This window comes from Chaetodon trifascialis, chromosome 8 (genome assembly GCF_039877785.1).
Source record: "Chaetodon trifascialis isolate fChaTrf1 chromosome 8, fChaTrf1.hap1, whole genome shotgun sequence".
Lineage (NCBI taxonomy): Eukaryota > Metazoa > Chordata > Actinopteri > Chaetodontiformes > Chaetodontidae > Chaetodon > Chaetodon trifascialis.
Genome location: NC_092063.1, coordinates 3477397 through 3496449, shown reverse-complemented (window position 1 = coordinate 3496449; position 19053 = coordinate 3477397). Strand labels below are relative to the sequence as shown.

General features: G+C 45.3%; 2 protein-coding genes across 2 annotated transcripts; both read right to left on the bottom strand.

Moving 5' to 3' along the window:
• Positions 1-234: 234 nt before the first annotated feature.
• itih6 (inter-alpha-trypsin inhibitor heavy chain family member 6) lies at positions 235-10742 on the bottom strand. Its single transcript, XM_070968811.1, has 17 exons — positions 10113-10742; positions 9430-9465; positions 8475-8629; positions 6857-6967; positions 6452-6699; positions 5342-5511; positions 5131-5247; positions 4835-5006; positions 3129-4742; positions 2976-3002; positions 2786-2803; positions 2644-2691; positions 2517-2546; positions 2315-2359; positions 2097-2210; positions 1599-1982; positions 235-584 (listed from the first exon to the last, which is right to left on the bottom strand). Exons 1-17 carry the CDS (start codon positions 10218-10220, stop codon positions 331-333), a joined length of 3651 nt encoding a protein of 1216 aa, XP_070824912.1. The 5' UTR covers positions 10221-10742; the 3' UTR covers positions 235-330.
• A 145-nt stretch (positions 10743-10887) lies between these two features.
• On the bottom strand, positions 10888-18073 carry pfkfb1 (6-phosphofructo-2-kinase/fructose-2,6-biphosphatase 1). Its single transcript, XM_070968812.1, has 14 exons — positions 17886-18073; positions 16543-16668; positions 16328-16424; positions 16085-16151; positions 15663-15737; positions 15359-15415; positions 15141-15262; positions 14840-15047; positions 14592-14738; positions 14090-14194; positions 12725-12854; positions 12555-12617; positions 12407-12471; positions 10888-11452 (listed from the first exon to the last, which is right to left on the bottom strand). The coding sequence occupies exons 1-14, from the start codon at positions 17986-17988 to the stop codon at positions 11393-11395; spliced, it is 1425 nt and encodes a 474-aa protein (XP_070824913.1). The 5' UTR covers positions 17989-18073; the 3' UTR covers positions 10888-11392.
• Positions 18074-19053: the final 980 nt, after the last annotated feature.

Sequence of the window (19053 nt, the reverse complement as noted above, 5' to 3'; positions counted from 1 at the left end):
TGTCACAGATACAGAACACAGAGCTTGAATCCGATTCAAATTCAGAGCCGGAGAGAACGGCAGCATCGCTCAGACCGTCGCTATATTAGTCGAACCGTGCGTCCTCGTCACTCCTTCGCAGCTTCCTCTTTCACCGCTGTCATCCGTCCTTTCCTCTTTTGGAGCCACACCTGTTTGCGTTTGTCTTACAGAATATTAGACAGCCTCATTCAGAGACTGGCGGCGTGGCCAGTTCTTGCTCACCCTTTGTCCGATAACCACACCACGATAACTGCTGTGACCTGAGCTGTGCAGCAGAGACGCAGCAAGGTGGAGCTGACTCGGCTAGAATTACACCTGATCCACCACGTAGCTCTCGTATGGATGACCCAGTAGCCTCTCTATCTCCGCCTTGGGCACCACCCAGCACTTGCCTGCGTGGCGTTTTCGCACCGTGTCTTTCAGCGTCTTGTCTTGCAAGGTGACCGGCACGTGCTCGGCGCCCCACCTCAGGATCCCCCTGGCTGAAACCGCCTCCTTGTGAACTCCTCCATCCAGATAATCCTTCACGGCACTTAAACTCATGTCAGCGTGCTGAAACTGGCCTGTGGACAGACGAAGGACAGCAGTGGAGGGAAGTTACTCATGCATCATGCATTTTTTTAAGAACCTCAGTTTTGCACTGCTGCTCCACTTCAGATGGAAATGTTGTACTTTTACTTTGACTGAAGGCTACAGTTACTAGTTAATGTTTATTTTGTAAGAATGTACATACGAAACCTATGATAGGCTTTAAGATAAGATAAGACTTTATTGATCCTAAGCCAGGGAAATTAAGCTGGCAGGTATTAAAAAGCAAACATAAAAATCAGTGACAGCAGCAGCAGGGTCAAGATAAAGAGGATACAGGATAAAGAAGAACTCAACTATGTATATAAACATTATGTACAAATGATAAAAATACTAATTACAATTAAAACACTATTGCCAAAATTCTTATGAGAAAAACTACCAAATGTTGAGTTGCACTTCAAGAACATTGAATTGCGCAGGTCTGTGTATATGTACAAAATGTACATTTAGAAAAAATACTGTTGCCAACATGGATAATAAATACAGCATTTGTACTGTTGCACAGTTGACATGATTCTGGAATTAAACAGTCTAAAATACAACACATGGTTTAAGATTAAATCAGCGCTTCCCAACCTTTTTGTCTATAAAAAGGGTGTCTAGTCAGTGTCTGTTGACGGTTTCAGAGTTACTTTAAATAATTTCTTGATGTCCAAAGAGGTAAAAGTACCACAAAAAAGTCAAGTGTAGAGAAAGGTCTAGAAGAAAAGTTCACATTTTAAAAAGCACAACAGCTCACATTTGTCTTGGGATCCTTTGGGAGGGCCGACCTCTTGGCTGGGAACCACTGTACTGCTTAATACTACTTATCTGTATATAAAGTAGTTTAGCATCAGCTAAAGATTAGCTAACGCTAATCATGTAATCTATCAGTCACAGTCATAAAGTATTTTTACATTGCTTTACTGGTACTTTCGCCTCAGTAAAGGATGTGAGCACTTCTTCCATCACTGTGTGGTATCAGTGACGAGCTGAGGTGTACGTACCCAGCAGGCCTTGGGTTGAAGCTGACAGTCCCTTTCCATCTGTGATGTAAAAGCCCAGGTGAGCCATCTGCAGGTAGCTGGGGTGTTTATAGTGGTGGAACAGGACCAGGAAGCGCACGTCCTTGGCCAGCTCGATCCAGCAGCTACGATGGTTGTCCACGGTAACCGTCACACCCTGCCTCCTCACTGACCCCTGCTGATTGATGGGAAGGGTATCCCGCCCTTCCCCTTCCACCACCACAGCGTCCAATGAGAGGGTGATCGTGATGTCACCGGAGCCGCCTGTGGCTGAGGAAATGGTGAGCTGGTCAAAGTAGGTTCGGGGTCGGTCTTCTGCTCCGTGCTTGGAGGGAGCCCCCATCAGGTGGCCATCGACAATGATCCCTTGTGGAGGAAGGCAACACATTTAGTCAACGCTATCAGTGTAGTAACATGTACTAGTTGGTCTTAAAACATTTATATTTATACACTTACAGAAATTAGAGTATCTAAGCATACCTCTCTCTGGGTCCTCTAACAGTCTGAGGACATCATTAGCCCTGCCGTCTACCGTGAAACACAGGTTCTGCTGCAGCTTTGGCAGCTGGACCACAAAATGAGGATCTCCATCAACTACAAGAGACAACAACAAGCATTAATACAACATGAGGGCATCAAATATTAAATGACTTTGGCAGTGTCATTGGAAACAACTAAATACAATGTTGGTCCTCTACCTGATGAGGAGAAGACCCGGACAGTGCTCAGTCTGGACGGCGGTTCTAAAAGCACAAGACATTCAACTAAAGGACAGCCCCCCTCACTGCCAAGCACTGAAAGCAATGACAGAGCTCCACAGGTATTGCAAGCAGTGTCTCTACAATAAATGAAATACGATATAAGACATGCAGCTGTGAATGAAACCCTGTAAATACGTACCAAATGATTCCGTGTCTGCAGTATCGTCCCCTAAAAGTAAGTCAGAAAAAGCATTTGACACGAATCCATTCAGGCCTGAAAAGAAGCTACGGGGCAGATTTGCCTCTGGTGAGGATTTAAAACTTACAGGCATCATAGGACAGATCGTAGTCGTAGTCATAGGTTGCATCATAGTCTGAGAAATGGAAGCAAGCATCGAGTTCAGGAGACATTCTGCAGCTCATTTTGATTTTACAGGAGACGACAGAAGCGTGGATATTAATACTCACCTTTCACAAGATCAATATCTGTAAGAGATAGAACAAACGACGGATTTATATTTCAGTCCCAACGCTGTACTGCAGCTGATTAACACGGTGTATTAGAATCAAACAGCAGCCAGTCATTTTTACCAGATAAAATGTAATTCAAAGCTCATAGAAATGTGATCTGTCACTGCAATAGAAAACTCAGGTTCACCTTTTCTCTGGATGAAAGTAGAGACATCTAGTGGAGAGATAAAAAACATTCAATCAGGAATAAATACAGAAGTCTGCACCCTTCGTATTAAACTCAGGGCACAGAAAGGCTGTGATTTCAGATTAGACAGATGAAACGCAGTGCACAACCTACCCAGAAGCCCTGCTGCCTCCCACAGCCGAGGCCCGTCTGTGACACCGGGCATGGGGGCAAAGGTGGCCGACACAAAGGTTGCGATGCTCAGGTCTGTGTCGTTGTCCTCCACAGCCGGAGCCGGTGCTGGGGTTGGAGAGGTGAGTGCAGACAGCAGCTCGGGCAGAGCGGTGGTGACTTCAGGCTGAGGAACATCTGGAGCAGATGTGCTGCCGTTTCCTGCCTCTGTGGAGGGCGCAATCGCCTTGACAGGAGGGGGGGCTGTCCTCACTGCACTGGGCTGTGGGGTAAGGGGTCTTCCTGGCAGGGGCGCGGGGTCGGTTCTGACTGGGCTGAGTGGAAGCGCGGTGCTGGTGGTGAATGATAACATTGTGGTGGTTGTTGAGGGAGTGGTTGTTTTTGTGGCGCTGTGCTGGGGAGTGGAGACTTTTCCAGGTGCTGGGGGTGATGCTGTTTTTAGAGCATTAAGCACAGAGGTGGGGATCTTACCAGCAGGAGGAGGAGGCGCAGTTTTGGATTCATTCTGGGAAAGAGCAAGCTTTTTACCAGAGAATGGAGCTGGAGCAGTTTTGACAGAGCTGGGGCTGGAGGTTGTCGTGGTTTTCCTGGACGCTGCTTTTGCTGTGGAAGCTGGCGGTGGGATTTTTTTAGTGTGAGGCGTATTTGGAGGTGGCTGAGGAGGGTCTGGTTTGGTTTTGTTCGGCCGGGGGTTAGAAGGTGAGCTGGGCTTCTTTGCAGCACCAGCAGCTGATATTTTGCTGGTAGCAGCAGTCGTTGCAGTCGTGGTTGTAGTGGCTGCAGCGGTGGGTTTTGCAGTGGATGGAGTTTGAGCTGCTTCATCTGCATCTGGCTTAACTACAACTAAAGAAGTGACTGGTGTTACAAAGTTATATTTGAGGGAGAGGTTGGTGGCTTTGTCTGCCAGTAACCTTTGAGTTGTTGGGTCAGTGGTGTTCAGTTTGGCCAGTAGCAGCTCTTTGATGGTGAAATACGCCCAGAGGCGGTGCACAAAGCTGGAGATTCCCTCTAAGCCTGCTGAACAGTCTAGCGAATCTGCACTTCCATTCGCCTTTGCATGAGAAATCAACACACCGTTCTCCAACTTGACTTGCTGCTTCGAATTAGTGGCAGACATCGACACCTTTAAATCCTTGACCCCTGGCTTGACCTTCCCAGCCACCACCAACTCAGAGCCTTGGAAATAATTTGGGAACAGAGAGCGAGTGATGTCAAATGCCTGATCATCCAGGTACGACAGCTGGATGTCTGACAGCAAAGGGCTGGCTACTTCGTCATAAAAGCCCTTCAGCTGCAAGGCTGCGTCTGCATCCTCGTACACCATCCTGGCCACGCCTCGGTTATCCAGAGCCAGACGTTTGAGGAGCAGGAAGTCTGCATCATCTCCAAAGGCAAGGCCAAACAGGGAAGCGGAGCCCAAAGCCTTCTTGGCATTGGTAAGAATGGTGTCACCAGCCGTTACTCCGATGGTTGCCTCCCCGTCAGTTAGGAAAATTACCAGAGGAACACGGCGGGGAGAGAGCAGTTTGGAGGAGGCAGAGGACGGAGGGTTGACGAGCTGGGCAGCTGAAATAAGAGCTGCATTGATGTTCGTCCCTGATTCAGAAGAGGAAGAGGAGAACAAAAGTTAAGTTCAAAGAGGGTCAACTTTGATACCACAATTCAAACAATATCACATTTCCACTCACATCCTTCTGCAATAATCCTCTTCACAAAGTCTTTGGCGTCTCGGACATTCTGCCGCGTTGCCCGCACGGTTCGTCCTTTCCTCCAGGTGTGAACCTTGTCTGAGAAGGTGATGATATTGAAGTGGTCTCCCTCTCTAAGGTCGCCGAGAATGGTGCTCATGGCCTGCTTGGTCTACTGACAGAAATTTGTTGGATTATTGACAGAAATTTCACATTATTTTCACAGAATGTTGTTAGATTTAGCAAGTTTTTTCATGCCTGAACTGTAGCTTGAGCATGAAGTGTGTCCACTTTACCTGTTTTATTTTAGTTCCTATCATTGAGCCACTGACATCAATGACAAATATAACATCCTTAGGTACCACAGGAAGCCCTCTGGGTGCAAAGTAATGCACAAAATAGCCATCATACACCTGAAGACAAAAATACAAATGCACACTTTGTTATTGCCACAAACATGCAAGCTCAGCGCGTTTTACAAGCCAGGAAAGAAAAGATGCTCCTGACCTGGATTTCACCCAAGAGGTCTCTGAGGTCCACATCATACTGGATGATGAAGTCTGCGTTAAGACCTTTGGAGGAGACGCTGTTCTGCTGCTGTAAGGTGGGACTGTAGCGGACTCGAGCACAGCCGCCGCTGTGCTCAACATGAGTGGAGGCAGGGGCGTCGGCATCACCTGCAGGAATACATGGGTAAATCAATGTCGTAGCAACCAGAAATGGTTCAAGTAATTATGTACAGCATGTCCATGAAAGGAATAGTTTGACTTTCTGGGAAATACGTTTGCTTTCTTGCCAGATGAGACGATTAATACCACTTTCATATCTGTATGGCGGCTACAGAAGGAAAATCTAACCTTGCTTCTAAGGTAAGGCAAGAAAATTTGCCTACTGGCACCTGTAAAGCACCTCAAACATTGTATACCTAAGTCAATAAGCATAAAAATGACAAGTTGTGGTTTTACAGGAGATTATTCCTGGAAACCTGAAGGAGAAGATACACCTTTGTTACCTGGACAGAGCCGGTGTTATGGCACGCAAGCAAAACCAAGTGCAGGACACAAGAGGAGAGGAGAGCGTAGTGTGAATAAAGATCATTCATTGCAGAGCTAAAGCGGATGAGGTTTGAGCCGGGGAGGAGTTAGTGAGCAGGACGGGATCAGCAGGAGCTACGATCTGGTAAGGTGGACACGGCAGAGCCAAGTCTTTGGTTACAGGATGGGATGCAGCTGATGGGGCTCTGGTCTGGCTCCAGCACACCTGTCCCCCCTCAGACAATCACACTGACACACAGAGAGGGAGAGAGACTGCAGGCTTGGCAGCCAGGCTAGCTGTTTCCAGTCTTTATGCTAAGCTAAGCTAACCAGCTGCTGGCTGTAGCCTCATATTTACTGTACAGACGTGCCATTGGTATCGACCCTCTCGTCTAAATCATCTTCTATTGTGATTAAATCTATAGTCATTTATTCAACCAGAGAGGCTGTTCAGATTCCTGGAAGCTTCTACGCTTCCTGCTTTAAACACCTGCTTGGGGATCCAAGGCAGCGTACCTGTATTTTACAACAGCATGAGAGCTAATTAACCATCTTGATGGTTCATAACTTAGTCAGATCTTACCTTGAGCAGTGTTGGAAAGCAGTCGGCTCGTCTTGAGAGGCAGAACTTTAATGAAACTGATGCCCGGCCGCTCTGTTATGCTGACATCTAACGTGAGGTTCTGCACAGGCTGCCCGGGCCTCAGGCCCAGACTGAGCTCGTAGCGGCCGAGCCGACGAGGTAACAGCTCCTCGTAGGACAGGGAGAAGAACACCCGAGCTCCTGACGGCACGCTCACTGCCACACGAAACTTCTCGATCTCCCTCTCTCTGGAGCGCCGCAGAGTAAAAGAGAGGGAAAGAAGGATTGGATTGGAAGTTAGTCTCCTTTCAATAACTGGAGAACACGCAGCGTAACATTGCAAATGACTGATGATGATTTTGTGGAAAGTAAAGAAAAAAAGAACAAATTTTTCTTGGGACTGACTTTGTAGCAACAAGTCCAGCTGTTTTTCCTTGCTTCTTAGCAGCATCGTAAATTTTCCTGGCAGCAGCTCTTTCCTTCACCTGGGCCACGTACACCTTGCCGTTGGAGGTGCTGATGGGATGGAGAAGAGAGGAAGAAACAGCTCTCTGTGTGACTCACAGTAGCCAGATTATATTTCAGAAACACTCCTGGCCTGCATTGAGCTCTTGAGCATGATTTACTTGATTTTGCTCCTTGTGCTGCTTCACAAACACGCACCGTGCTTGTTTACAAATGGAGCTCATAGCATGTGAAGGCGAGGTGGGGTCATAAACAGGTTGAGTGGAAAAGAGTAATTTCCCTCTAAAAACAGCATTAATGAAGAGAGATCTTGCAGGCCGATGATGCTCGGAGGGAGTTCCGCTGTGTGCTGCACCCAACAAATTCCCAACCAAAACCGCCGCTCAAGAGTGGGATCTGATTCACACAGTGCACTGCGTAGACTTTGGTGACCACCGACGTCATGTGACAAGGTGCTAAATTAAGGTCAAGTCCTTTGAACAAATATATCCAAAGAGAAAAAACATCAAGGGCTAACTAAAATAAACCCACAGGCTTGAAGCGGGTCTTGTTTGAGGAACAGAGCAGAATGGCAGGAGAGAGCAGAGTGGAAAATGGAGGCGCTTGTATTTATATGTGTGGCTGGCTGAGGGGGTTCAGGAATGGCCGCACATCAGTGACCTGCACACAGAACACAGAGCTCTCAGTTTCAGACACACAAATGCCAAAGAAGTAACGCAACACATTTGCCGCAGCCTGTTTTTTCCTCTGGGTTTTTGGTGGTGTTCTGAGTGTGCGTGTGAAAGGCGAGTGTGCGTGTCTGTGAAAAACACAAATCTAAAGGATTGTAAAAAAGCTGCAGCAGTTCCAGACTCACACATACTTAAAAAGCCTGCATCCTCCTCCATGTGTGCACGCATGCATACAGTAGATGTAGGTGTGTGTGTGTGTGTGTGTGTGTGTGTGTAGCGTATCTAAACTGGCAGGCTGCCTCAGTAAACTGTGCGGGGGAGAAAAGGGGGACTGGGCAAACTCCTGTCATTTTCTCTATTAACTTTCTGACTTCCATTTACAAAGCCTGGTATTCATCTGCCCTCAGGTTCCACCTCCTCCTGACCTGCTTCCGCTCCCAAATCCAGCTCCAGGGCTGCTGTTTGGCCGGCAGTGTTGACTTATTTGTTTTGTTTATATTTAGCATTTTTGAAGGAGAGCCCTCTGACTGATCAAATTCTGCATCTCCTCTTGACCGGAATTCGAGTTCCTTACATAATTCCTTAAAGTTTTATTTCTGGGTTCTGCCCGTTAACCAGAACATTGCTCCTATTTATTTCTCACCATACGGCAGGAAATATTATTTCTGCAGGAAATAATAATTCTCTGCCAACTTCAATACATTTGACTCAGTAGGTGTGTTTTCAATAAGGTCCCATCTGAAACACATGATGTGAGACAATGACTGGTTGAATGTTAGAGTTTAAAACTTCAATACAGAAATGAACGAACAGGAAGAAGTGATGCAGAAACACTGAGTGCTGTGGGAGATAGAGACACGGTGAAAGACACTGATGGACTGACTTACATGGTGAAGTTGGAGATGAAAGCAGAGGACGGCAGGTCCACCTCAAAGGCGGCCTCCTTGGTGATCGGGAGCTGGTTCCATACTGAACTCTGGACCGTGGTGACAGCATAGCGGGACACCACTGAACACCTCACATGGTAGTCTGTCACCTTCAGCTGGTGGAGGCACAAACACATAGAAGAGTTTGATCACACAGGAGCGACGGTGAATGCTGGACGGGAGGTCTGGGTGGACTGAGTTTGCCACCTATATTAAACTTATTCAGACCCAGAAAGGACTGAAGTCAGCTCCACAGATCACAACACCAATCAGGCCTGACTATAACAGACAACCGTGGACCTTTACTTAAACCCGCCATCCTACCCTGATGCGTAGGGAAAACAAATCCTAACCCTCACACACAGCACTTTCTTTTTTTACCCACATCACGGTTTGGCCTGCATCGCTCCGGCGAGTCGACGAAACAACACAAAGCAGTTCCCTGCATGGTGTCTCTGTCCTGCTCTTGTTTACTCGGGTAACGCCGGCGCCTGCTGAGGCCAATCTGGTCAGCACAGGCCACATTACTGCAGGAAGAGGCGACAGGCAGGAGGAAGACAGCCACATCAGCCCTCCAGCTCACGGCTATTTAGGAGAGCTGCGGTTTGTGCCATGCAAACTGAGTTACTGCACGTTTTCAGGGGAGTGCTTCACAGTTAACGCTGAAGTAAACAGATGGGAAACCACAGTGGAGCTACAGATAATACCCTGAGAGGTGTTGGTGGTTGTTTCCCTGTGGAGCAGGCTCTGCACCTCACTTTGTCTAACAGAGGGCAGAACCGGGGCTAAAGCACACAGCTGTAATTTAGATCTGCAGGTATTATTTTTGCACGAAAAGCTGGTTAAATATGTCTGCCATCACATGCAAATGGACTTCAGAGATATAATAAATGTCCAGCAAGGGTTACAAACTTACCACTGCTTTTGTTGGCTTGCTTTGACGTTTCACTCTCTGGAAAAGAAACAAGGAAGCAAGTCAATCAAGTGCATGGGTAGCTTCAAAAAACACCAATATAATAATAATTTACTTTCAAGGTGGAGGCATATTTGTTATGATTTGGTGCGTGATACTATTCATTAGCAGTTTGTGCAAAATGCCTCCATCTCCACAATCTGCCCATGTGAGGGCTGGGTCAAGATTTTGTGTCAAAATAGTCTGAATCAAAGCCATTCATGAATGGAGGGGAAGTGGAACTGGAAATAAATGCTTTCACTGTACACAGGGCCAGAGAGGGTTGCACGGTTTGGTCTCAAATGTTAATTTTGCACACAAGTCATTGCTGTGTCAATACATTACCACATATCCTGGGAATTTAACATAAACAAATAACTTTAAGAGTGGAAACCCTTTATGGAGAGACATAAAAATCATATAATGTATAGAAGAAAACAAGACTTTATGATATGTTCTGCAGAAGTGATCTACTGTTAGGGCTCATTTTAGGAAACGTGGGCTTTTAAATTGTTCTACCAAATGTTTGTGACTGAGGCATGGCTGAGGTACAGCCATTCTTGTCGTTCAATATATGAAATAAAGTTGTACATGTGGCCTTCAATGACTTTCGACACAAAACTGAAAAAGGTAAAAGGAAAGTATACCTGCAAAAGAATATTTGCTCCGAGGTTTGCTTCATAATCCCTTGATAATCCCTCTTGCACATAGAAAGTGAAGAAAACTAGAATGCACTGAACTTTTAAGGTCATCATGTCCACAGTAGTTCAGGTTTTAGGCTGCAGGGTGAAGGAAACTGCCCAGAGGTCTCACGTTGTCAGCGGGACTGAGGCAGCTCGTACAGCAGCAGGACTCTGCGCACATACCTCACATTTTACACAAGTTACTGCCGCTCCTCTCCCTCTCCTCAGCTTACTTTAAACGGCTCCACCGCTGGGAGAATGACAGATCTATGTACGCTCTGATATCCGTCAGGTGCTGTGGAGAAAAAGATGGCGAAAAAGCGTGAAGTTGAGTCAGAAAGTTGCGTGAGTCCCGCTGGGTTTGCAGAAAGCAGCTCTCAGTTTGTGTTCGTGCATGCTGGAAATTACTGCTGCCACCGAGGTGCATGAGAAATGAGGGATTATTAACCCCTGCTCGGCTATTTGGGGAGAACACCCCCCTACCAAAACACCTCCTCCTCCTCCTCCCCTTCTCTGTAGGAGTGCTCCTAAAAAGTCTCCAGTCTGAGTTTAATTCCTTATTTTAACCCGGAATGCGGGTTTTCATTTCCCTTGCGCGCGCTCTTCTCAAAGGCCCATTATTGGCTGGAGGGAGCAGCACTTTGGTGTGTCGGGGAATCATTTTGTTGACTTTAGCTTCAACATAACAGCAGCATGTCTCTGACTTGTGATGTGAATTTACTTTGTGCACACAGACATGTTGGAGGCTTTGCTTTATTTACAGGATTTCATTCAAGCCAACACACTTCGTTTTGTTTGTTTGGGCGCTGTCCATGGTGCTGATTCTCACCTCTATAATTAGATTATCAACAACACATTTTGTTATCTGTACAACAGTTACAAGGACGTCCTCGCTGCATCTTTCACCTGCTGTCCTCTCAGGCTCAATACACAGTTTCCTCTAAATCGTTTGTAAACAAGTGACAGTTTCAAAATGTTGAGAAAAGCAAACTCTAGTCAGGTTAGACAGGAACATTTGACAGACATGCTGAAAACAGAATCTCCTGCACCACCCTCTCCATCATGTGCTTCTGTAGTGATGATTTTAGGCATATACAGGCTGTTAGCTCCACGTCTCATCTTCCGTCCTCTGTTTCCACACAGGCAACCTTTAACTGGAGTGCGTCTCTATTATTAAGTGAAGCTAATAAGCAGCAACACATCCAGTTTCGTGTGATCGTCATCCCTTTCGCACAACACAGCAGTTATATGTGGTCAGGAACAGTCTGCAGAGCTTCGTCTGGGTTTCTGTTGATGTCGACATTCTGCAAGGACAGAAACACAAAAGCTGAGAGTCAAACTGAAGCGAGACGATCAGCATGTCCCAAATCCAGTTCACACTCCATCGCAGTATGCAGTATGTAGTACATGCATACAGCAGTATGCAGCATGAAGCTGTTAGATCCATGTATCTTGCTGTATGCTAGGCCAGGATTAGCGGGATTTTGGTTTTGGAAAGTAGAAGTATACAAAACATGACTGAAGGCAAAGCGCCACTACTGAGCAGCATCCACTTATGCCCTAAAAAAGAAAATTATAAATATGCATGTCCATGGTGTGACCGTGGGGTTAGCGACGTCTCTCTGGCTAGCCAGCTAAGCCCACAGGCACTGTGGAGGTTCTCCACTCCAAAAAAACTGTTTTCAACAAACAGAAATGAGAACTCAATTTTCAGACAAACATTTTCTATCTCAGTTTGGCTTTGTGATATTCCAAAATTGTGTGTGTTCATTTTGTTGTGTACTAACTGCTAGAGCAGTATGACCATTATTGTGAGTACAGAATTAGTATGTAATATGGACATGGGACAGAGCGTATACAACTTCTGCTGAATAGTGGCCACTGTGGCCACAAGTGGCAATTACAGGATATTTAACTCTAACTCCAAAATGTCCTGCTGTTCTTTTTAAACAAACCAATGGTTTTAATAAACCTTTTCAACAATCAGCAAACTAACTAACTCACTGTTAGCACAGCATCTCCTTTAACTAACCTTAGCTAACACTAGCCACCATAAGCTAATGGTCTCACCAGACCGAGTGAGGCTAAAGCAGCAAAACCTCCGAGTGTGAGCAACTGAGGAAGGAGCTCCTAAATTTTAGTTAGTAAGATGAATTTTGTGAAAATATTTCTGCCTGCCATCAGACATAATGTACCACAGGCCCAATGTTTGGCAGAGACAAGTATCCATTATGAAAAATGTGCTTGTGGAAACTTACCACTGGCTTCTCTCTGTGTGTGTTAACCGCTTCAATATTGAGGAAAAAGGGCTCGACTTTACACCCTGCAATTGAGGAGAAAGCCAGACTGTCAGGGAGAGATTTAGATTTAGAGACTGAGTATCTCCTGCAGGCACTGAACACATACCATAGGCTATCGGTGTGAGTTTGAGCACTGTGTGAAGGGGGCATCTTAGATAAGGCAGCTCATCTTCAGAGGAGAAAATAGGATTTTTAAGAAACAACATCACATACTATTGTGTATCACAAGTGGAGAAGAAGCCGGTTTGTGCATCTGCTGAGCCTGGATTTCTGTACCTGCGGGCTTGTCCAGGAAGTAGGCCAACAAGCAGCGCATCACAGCTTGGTGGCAGATCACCAAAACGTTTTCCTGCCTTTCCAGCTCCATGATCACCGGCTCCAGACGATGGACAAGGTCCTCATAGGACTGGACGAGAGACAAAATAATTGAAGAGCTCATCAATTATTCAACTGGAGTCATTCTGTTTGATCATCTCAGCCCATTTGGTGAAGGCATGTATGCACAACGCTCTACTGACCCTGCCTGACCTTACTCTGACCATGAATATCTCTGCAGAATACATTTGGATGGAGCCTCTTGTACAAGGCCCTCAAAGGAACAGTTCAACATTCCAGGAAACACATTTATTCACTTTCACGGTGAGAGATAGATGAGAAGATTGATGCTTCTCCCATAAGTGTCTGATAAATATGAAGCTAAAGACAGTTAGCTTAGCTTAGCACAAAGACTGGAAACAGAGGGAAACTGCTAGCCTGGCTCTATTCCTACTGTGCTCTACTGTGGTGGAAAATAATATACTTTTTACTGCACTAAATTTGACAGGAAGATCGTTGACATTGCCAACAGTTCCTTCCTCGCAGTGCGATTACTCGCCACCTGTTGCTGATTGGCTGGAACAGTGAACCAGTGCTGTGTACAAATACCAGATTTGTTCAGTACACACACAGAACGGACAGCTTGCAGAGTGTGAGGAGATACTATGCTCCAGAATGACTCAACACACCTTTAATAGATTCTTCACAGATTCAGATCATTAACACAAAATATAACCAACAAATAATTTATGAAGGATCATCATAGATGAAGCAACTCAAAGTCAAAGTTAGGCCCACCTTCAGGCAACATTAAAGTGATGCTTATATACAGCATATCATTTATGTTATTCTAAAATGGACCATTTCAAGTTTATTTTGATGCTAATTCTCATGCACTTTTACTGAAGTAAAATTTCGAGTGCATGACTTTTACTCCTGAGTAAGTATTTCTACACTGTGATACTGCAACTTTTACTTAAGTCAAAGAGCCCAGAGCCTCGACCACTGCTTGTTTGTTTGATTTGTTCAGAAACGCAGTGACTTTCTGGAGTGACATCATCACTGTAACTCTGCCAATCAAGCATTAATCCTGCATGAAACGCCTCATAAATCCACAACTTTGTTATCTCTGGAGTTTGGACAGAGCCAGGCTCGTTGTTTATGCTTGTTTCCAGTCTTTACACTAAGATAAGACAGATTAAGATAAGATAAGTGTCTCCTGAAACCTGCGCTACTTCCCAAAAGTAGTGCGACTGAAAACTCCTGAAAAACTGATACTTAAATTAAAGTTCAGAAGAAGTCACAGTACATTCGGGGAGCTCTCACCTCACCCTTGGGGTAACGGTAACGATACTTGTCTTGATCTCTCAGCGCAAACTCTTCTGGGAAATTCTCCTGAATCTCCTCGTAGGTTAGCTCCTCACAGACCCCCTTAGTGAGAAAAAGTATCATTAACCAGCTAAAAAATACTATACTTACAGTATACTGTTTGAATAACGCAAAGTACACTTTGTGCTCTTTTTGTCACCTTCAGGTGACAGTGATACTTTTTACAAACTTCAAGTGAACTGAAGTACATGAGTGTGTGTTACAAACTTAAAATGAAGTGAAATTAATTAACTTTAATAAAGCATGAAGTATACTTTTCATAAGTACACTATTAAAAGTATTTGTAATTGAATTCTAACCCCTGAAATAAACCTCTGATGCATTCAACCATGACACAACATTTGAAATCATCATTTAGAAATATTAAATTAACCTTAGATGCGTCTTCGTCTGAGGGACTGTGTTTTAAGACGAAGGGATGTGTTTAATATAAACTCACAGCGTCGATCTCATTGAGGGCCTTCCACTGCTCATACTGGACTCCCAGAGCCTCTGCGGTCTGGATGGTCCTTTTCATGTGGCTCGTCCACACCTTCAGATCGTTGATATTCTGACCTTTGATGAAGGCCGCCAAGGCGTTTGCATACTGGAAACAATGAGTTCAGTTTTTTAAAACTGCTTTAAAACGTGTTCATTCTGTCTGTGATAGAAGGATTCGGCTCCATCTGTGCAGTGAAATCTGCTCACCCTCTGTCCTCTGGGTGAGAGGCCTGAATCTCCACCAATGCGACCTAACAGGTTGAGCTCGCTCTCTCCGTGGCGGCTCAGGTAGATGGATCTCGGCGTGACGTGGATGTTCATGAGGTAGTAGACTATCCTGCTTTGAATGTGGTCCTGGACCTGGTTCACCAGGTATCTACTGCCCACGTTGAAGATCTTGATGTAGGAGAGCTTCCTGTTTAATGTCAATTTGCAGAATTTAGACTGTGCTTCCACCATCCACTTCCCTCTTTAATTTCACAAGAAGAAAAGCATCATGGGTAAGTACCTGTCCTTCTCATCGTCTATCGGCATGTAGCTGGCCCTGTAGCACTCAATGCGCCGGATGAAGTCCTCCATGGCCTCATCTATGTCACGATCCACGTAATCTGGACTCCCAGATTTTACTTGCTGGAAAGAAAAGGCAGATTTGGAATTTTATTGAGAAAAACTTCTGCAAACGCTTAAACTTGATAAAACATATCCTGTCGTGAAGATGCTTCTCACCTTAATATTCTCTGCAATGATCTCTGGGTCGTCACAGATTGATTCCACAAAGAACACCTGCACACAAATTGTCCTTTATTTTCCTCTTGTGACCATGCAGGAGATGATTAGCTTTACACAGCCAGGCTAGCTGTTTCCCCCTGCTTCCAGTCATTATGCAAAGCTAAGCTAACCATCTTCTAGCTCTAGCTTCAAATGCGATGGACAGCCACAAGAGCGATGTCAATCTTCTCTTCTTACTCTGAGCAAGAAAGTGGATAGCATATTTCTCAAATATGACCCCAGCTTCGGCATACGTACTCACTTTGTAACCCCTCTCCTTTGCAAAGCTAATGATGATTGCCCTCCTCTCCCTGGTGGTGTTGGTAGCATCAAATACCTGCATGGGACAGCACACAGGCGTTATCAATGCATCCTTATGACACTGGCAAATGCTAATGATGATTGTAAATCACACATCTGAATTATAAGAGAACATATTGTGCTGTTACACACTTTAATACAACATCATGATAAATGATTTTATATATACTGTTTTTAAAACAACAATGAAAGAAAAAGCTCTTCAAAACATTTTATAACATTTTCTGATCTCACTTGCTGATTATCCTCTCTGCACATTTATACAATTAGATGGTCTCACACGCATGCATGAAACAACATTGATAAATCATCAGAGTGTTTAATTGTGATTGGAGGGACAGTTTCAGTTGTCCTCTTACTCACGGCTACTTGTCCGTGTTCCTTTGTGAAGTAGGCAGCGACGTCTTTGAGGGCGGCGGCAGCACAAGCCCTGAGAGAGAAGTTAGACTCGTGTGGGCAAAGGAGCAAAAACTGCAAAAATATGAGTGAATGATGGACGCAGCGTGAAAACGAGCTGAAGACAAATCACGTTTTTGAGCATTGGGTGACTCATTTCTAAAATGTTGTGTGATATTCTGCTGTTTTGGCATGCGTTGTTCCTCTTACTTGCGGATCCCCATGGCTTCCTCATTATCAGGTCTAAAGAACTCATAGTTCTTGTAGATCTTGACGGCCTCCCTGCGGTACTGACCCACGTTGAACACTGGTTGGATTTGGGAAACAGAGAGGTTAAAAAATAGATTCCTTTTAGGACAAGAAAAAAAATGAAAGGTGCTGAATTATGATGAATTTGTGATGTATTTAACGCTCTGAGAACTGACTTTTTGTCGGCACTCCAATCCAGTTCAAGTAGCGAGTGAGCTTCTTGGAGATGTATGTCTTCCCTCTGGCTGGCAATCCCACCATCACAATCAATGTGGGAGAGTTACAGAGCTGAGGCACTGAGGCTGAGATGAAGACAAAAACACAAATACCATAAAGGAAAGTCACCGAACGATGTTAGCTGATGTTCACATTTAAGCGTGATTGCTGCAAATGTGACGCATCATTCAGCAGAAGAGCATTAGCGTCGTTTTCAAATGGTCCAATGCAATCCAGAGCCACCCTCTGAGGCTCTGTGTCAGAGTGTCCCTGCCAAGGTAATCTTCATTAAGAGAGGGAATAAGAGCTCCAAGACGCAGCTCAAATGTCTGCAAACTCTTGCAGAGTCACAGGCTTATCTGCCGTCTTTGGCTGCGCGTCTCGTCCAAACAACCCCAAACAAAAAATCAAATACCCAAACACATCAAAACAATGAAATAGTAATTTTCAAATAGTAAAATACACCCTCAGAGGAGGACTTTGACTGAGCAGATGCTTCTCCTCCTCAGGCAGTCTCAGAAACCAGAGCAGCAGAGTGCACTGCACCATATGGCTGACAATCACAAGAATAAGACACAGTTAATCTCCACGTGTGTTAAAATGTCAGTCTCCTCCGTGCAGATGGTTTCAAATCTGCTCAGCAATTCACAACAGTGTCCCCAAGATGGCACCATTATTCTTCCTGGACAAATCTGGCTCAGAAAGAAGACAATGTAGAGAAGTGAGACACTGTTGTATGACTTCTGAGATAAATCTTTCCACACAAACCTGACATTTTTTGAAGATAATTTTAACGCGTTTCTCGTGTTTCTTACCCAGCAATGAGCCAGCTGTTGCATGCTTGTCTGCCTCTGGGGTCAAAAAAATACCAGTAATTTATAAGGCAGCCTGCAGAGTTGCCTTCCAGTTAGATGGACCCCCCCGGCCTGTGTGTGTCTATACAAGGACAGGGAGAGTGTCAGCCTCCAGGCTGTTCGATTATCAATAGAGTATGATGTGTCAGCAAAATGCTCAAAGGACCACGTCAGACACTGAACAGAGCCAACTCGGACCTGGCTTAGTCTCGCCTGGCTGGCATCCATGGCTGACCTCTCTGTCTCTCAGACTGCTGCCTGTCTACCTGCACCCCCTGACAGGCCTGAGCGGTGAGGATCCAGCACAAGTGGCATGAAACACACAGATATGACTGCTGGGAGTGTTAAAACAAACACTAGCTTCATCTGCTGGAACAAGTTAAAGCAGAGGCAGAACAAAGCAGACGAGGTAAAGTATCCTGATCATCTTCTACTCGAGCTGCACTTACATCCTCTCCTGCGGTTCAAGTTGCAGCCCATCCATGGCACCCAGATCTTGAGCAGAGGAGTCTGTGTGAGCTGTTTCTGTTCTGTGTTGATGGTGAGAGCCATGAGGCCTGAGCGGCGGGTGGAGGAGCGAGTGAACGACTGAGACGCACAGCTCTGTGATCTGTGTGCTTCACTGAACACCTACTGCAGGTCAGCTGACTGTTGCTAAGGAGAAGTACTTGGTAGGCAGGAGGGGGAGGACCTGAGGCCATGCTGTTTGTCTGCCTCTCCGTCTGTTTCGTGATTTAAAAGGCCTGAGGGGAGCTGCCCGAATATCTGTGGTGGTGTCAGACAGCAGAGCAACATCCAAAGCCATCTTTCTCTACATGTGTTGTGGTGACACAGCTGGTTTCTCAGCCAGAGTGAGAGCAACAGGGTCATGTGAGACAACAAAGGTGGGAAACTCTCATGAATTCAGATGAGCTCGGCTGGCACTGAATGAGCTGTTTATCAAACTAAGAGTGGGGCTTCTCCTTTTTTACCACTAGAGGGCAGTTTAAGCCTTAACCTCAAATCTGAGATACTTCAGGAAGTGACAGTTAAAGGTTATTAAACTGCCACAAATTAGATGTTTCCCCAGACTCTATAAAAGGACCATATTGAAATGTTGTGTGCATGTGGAAAGTGGATGTCTCAGCTAATCAACTAACTCTCCTCAGTGAAGGTGCCATTCATAAAAGCAGATTATTGAAAGTAACACCCAGACTGGCTGCTGCTTTGTGAGTGGATGCCACAATATGAATACACTTAAAAGACCAATGTGTTAGTGGCATCTAACAGTGAGGTTGCAGAAGGCAAACAACTGAATACACCTTGCTTCACCTCTTCCTTTCTGTGTAGAAGAAGCTATGGTGGCCTCTCCAGAGCCAGGTTTGGTTTCTCTGTTCTGGGGTACTGTAGAAACATGGCAGCCTCCGTGGAAGATGACCTGCTCCCTCTATTGATACAAAGGGCTCAGTCTAAGGTAACAAAAGCACGGTGATTCTTATTTTCACATGATTTAATGCCACTGAAAACAAACTATGAATATTATATTCCATTTCTGCCAGTAGATCCCCTAACTCCTACACGGTGGACCTTAAATTGTAAGTACAAATACAGAAGTATGAGAGGAAATGCAAAAGTCAA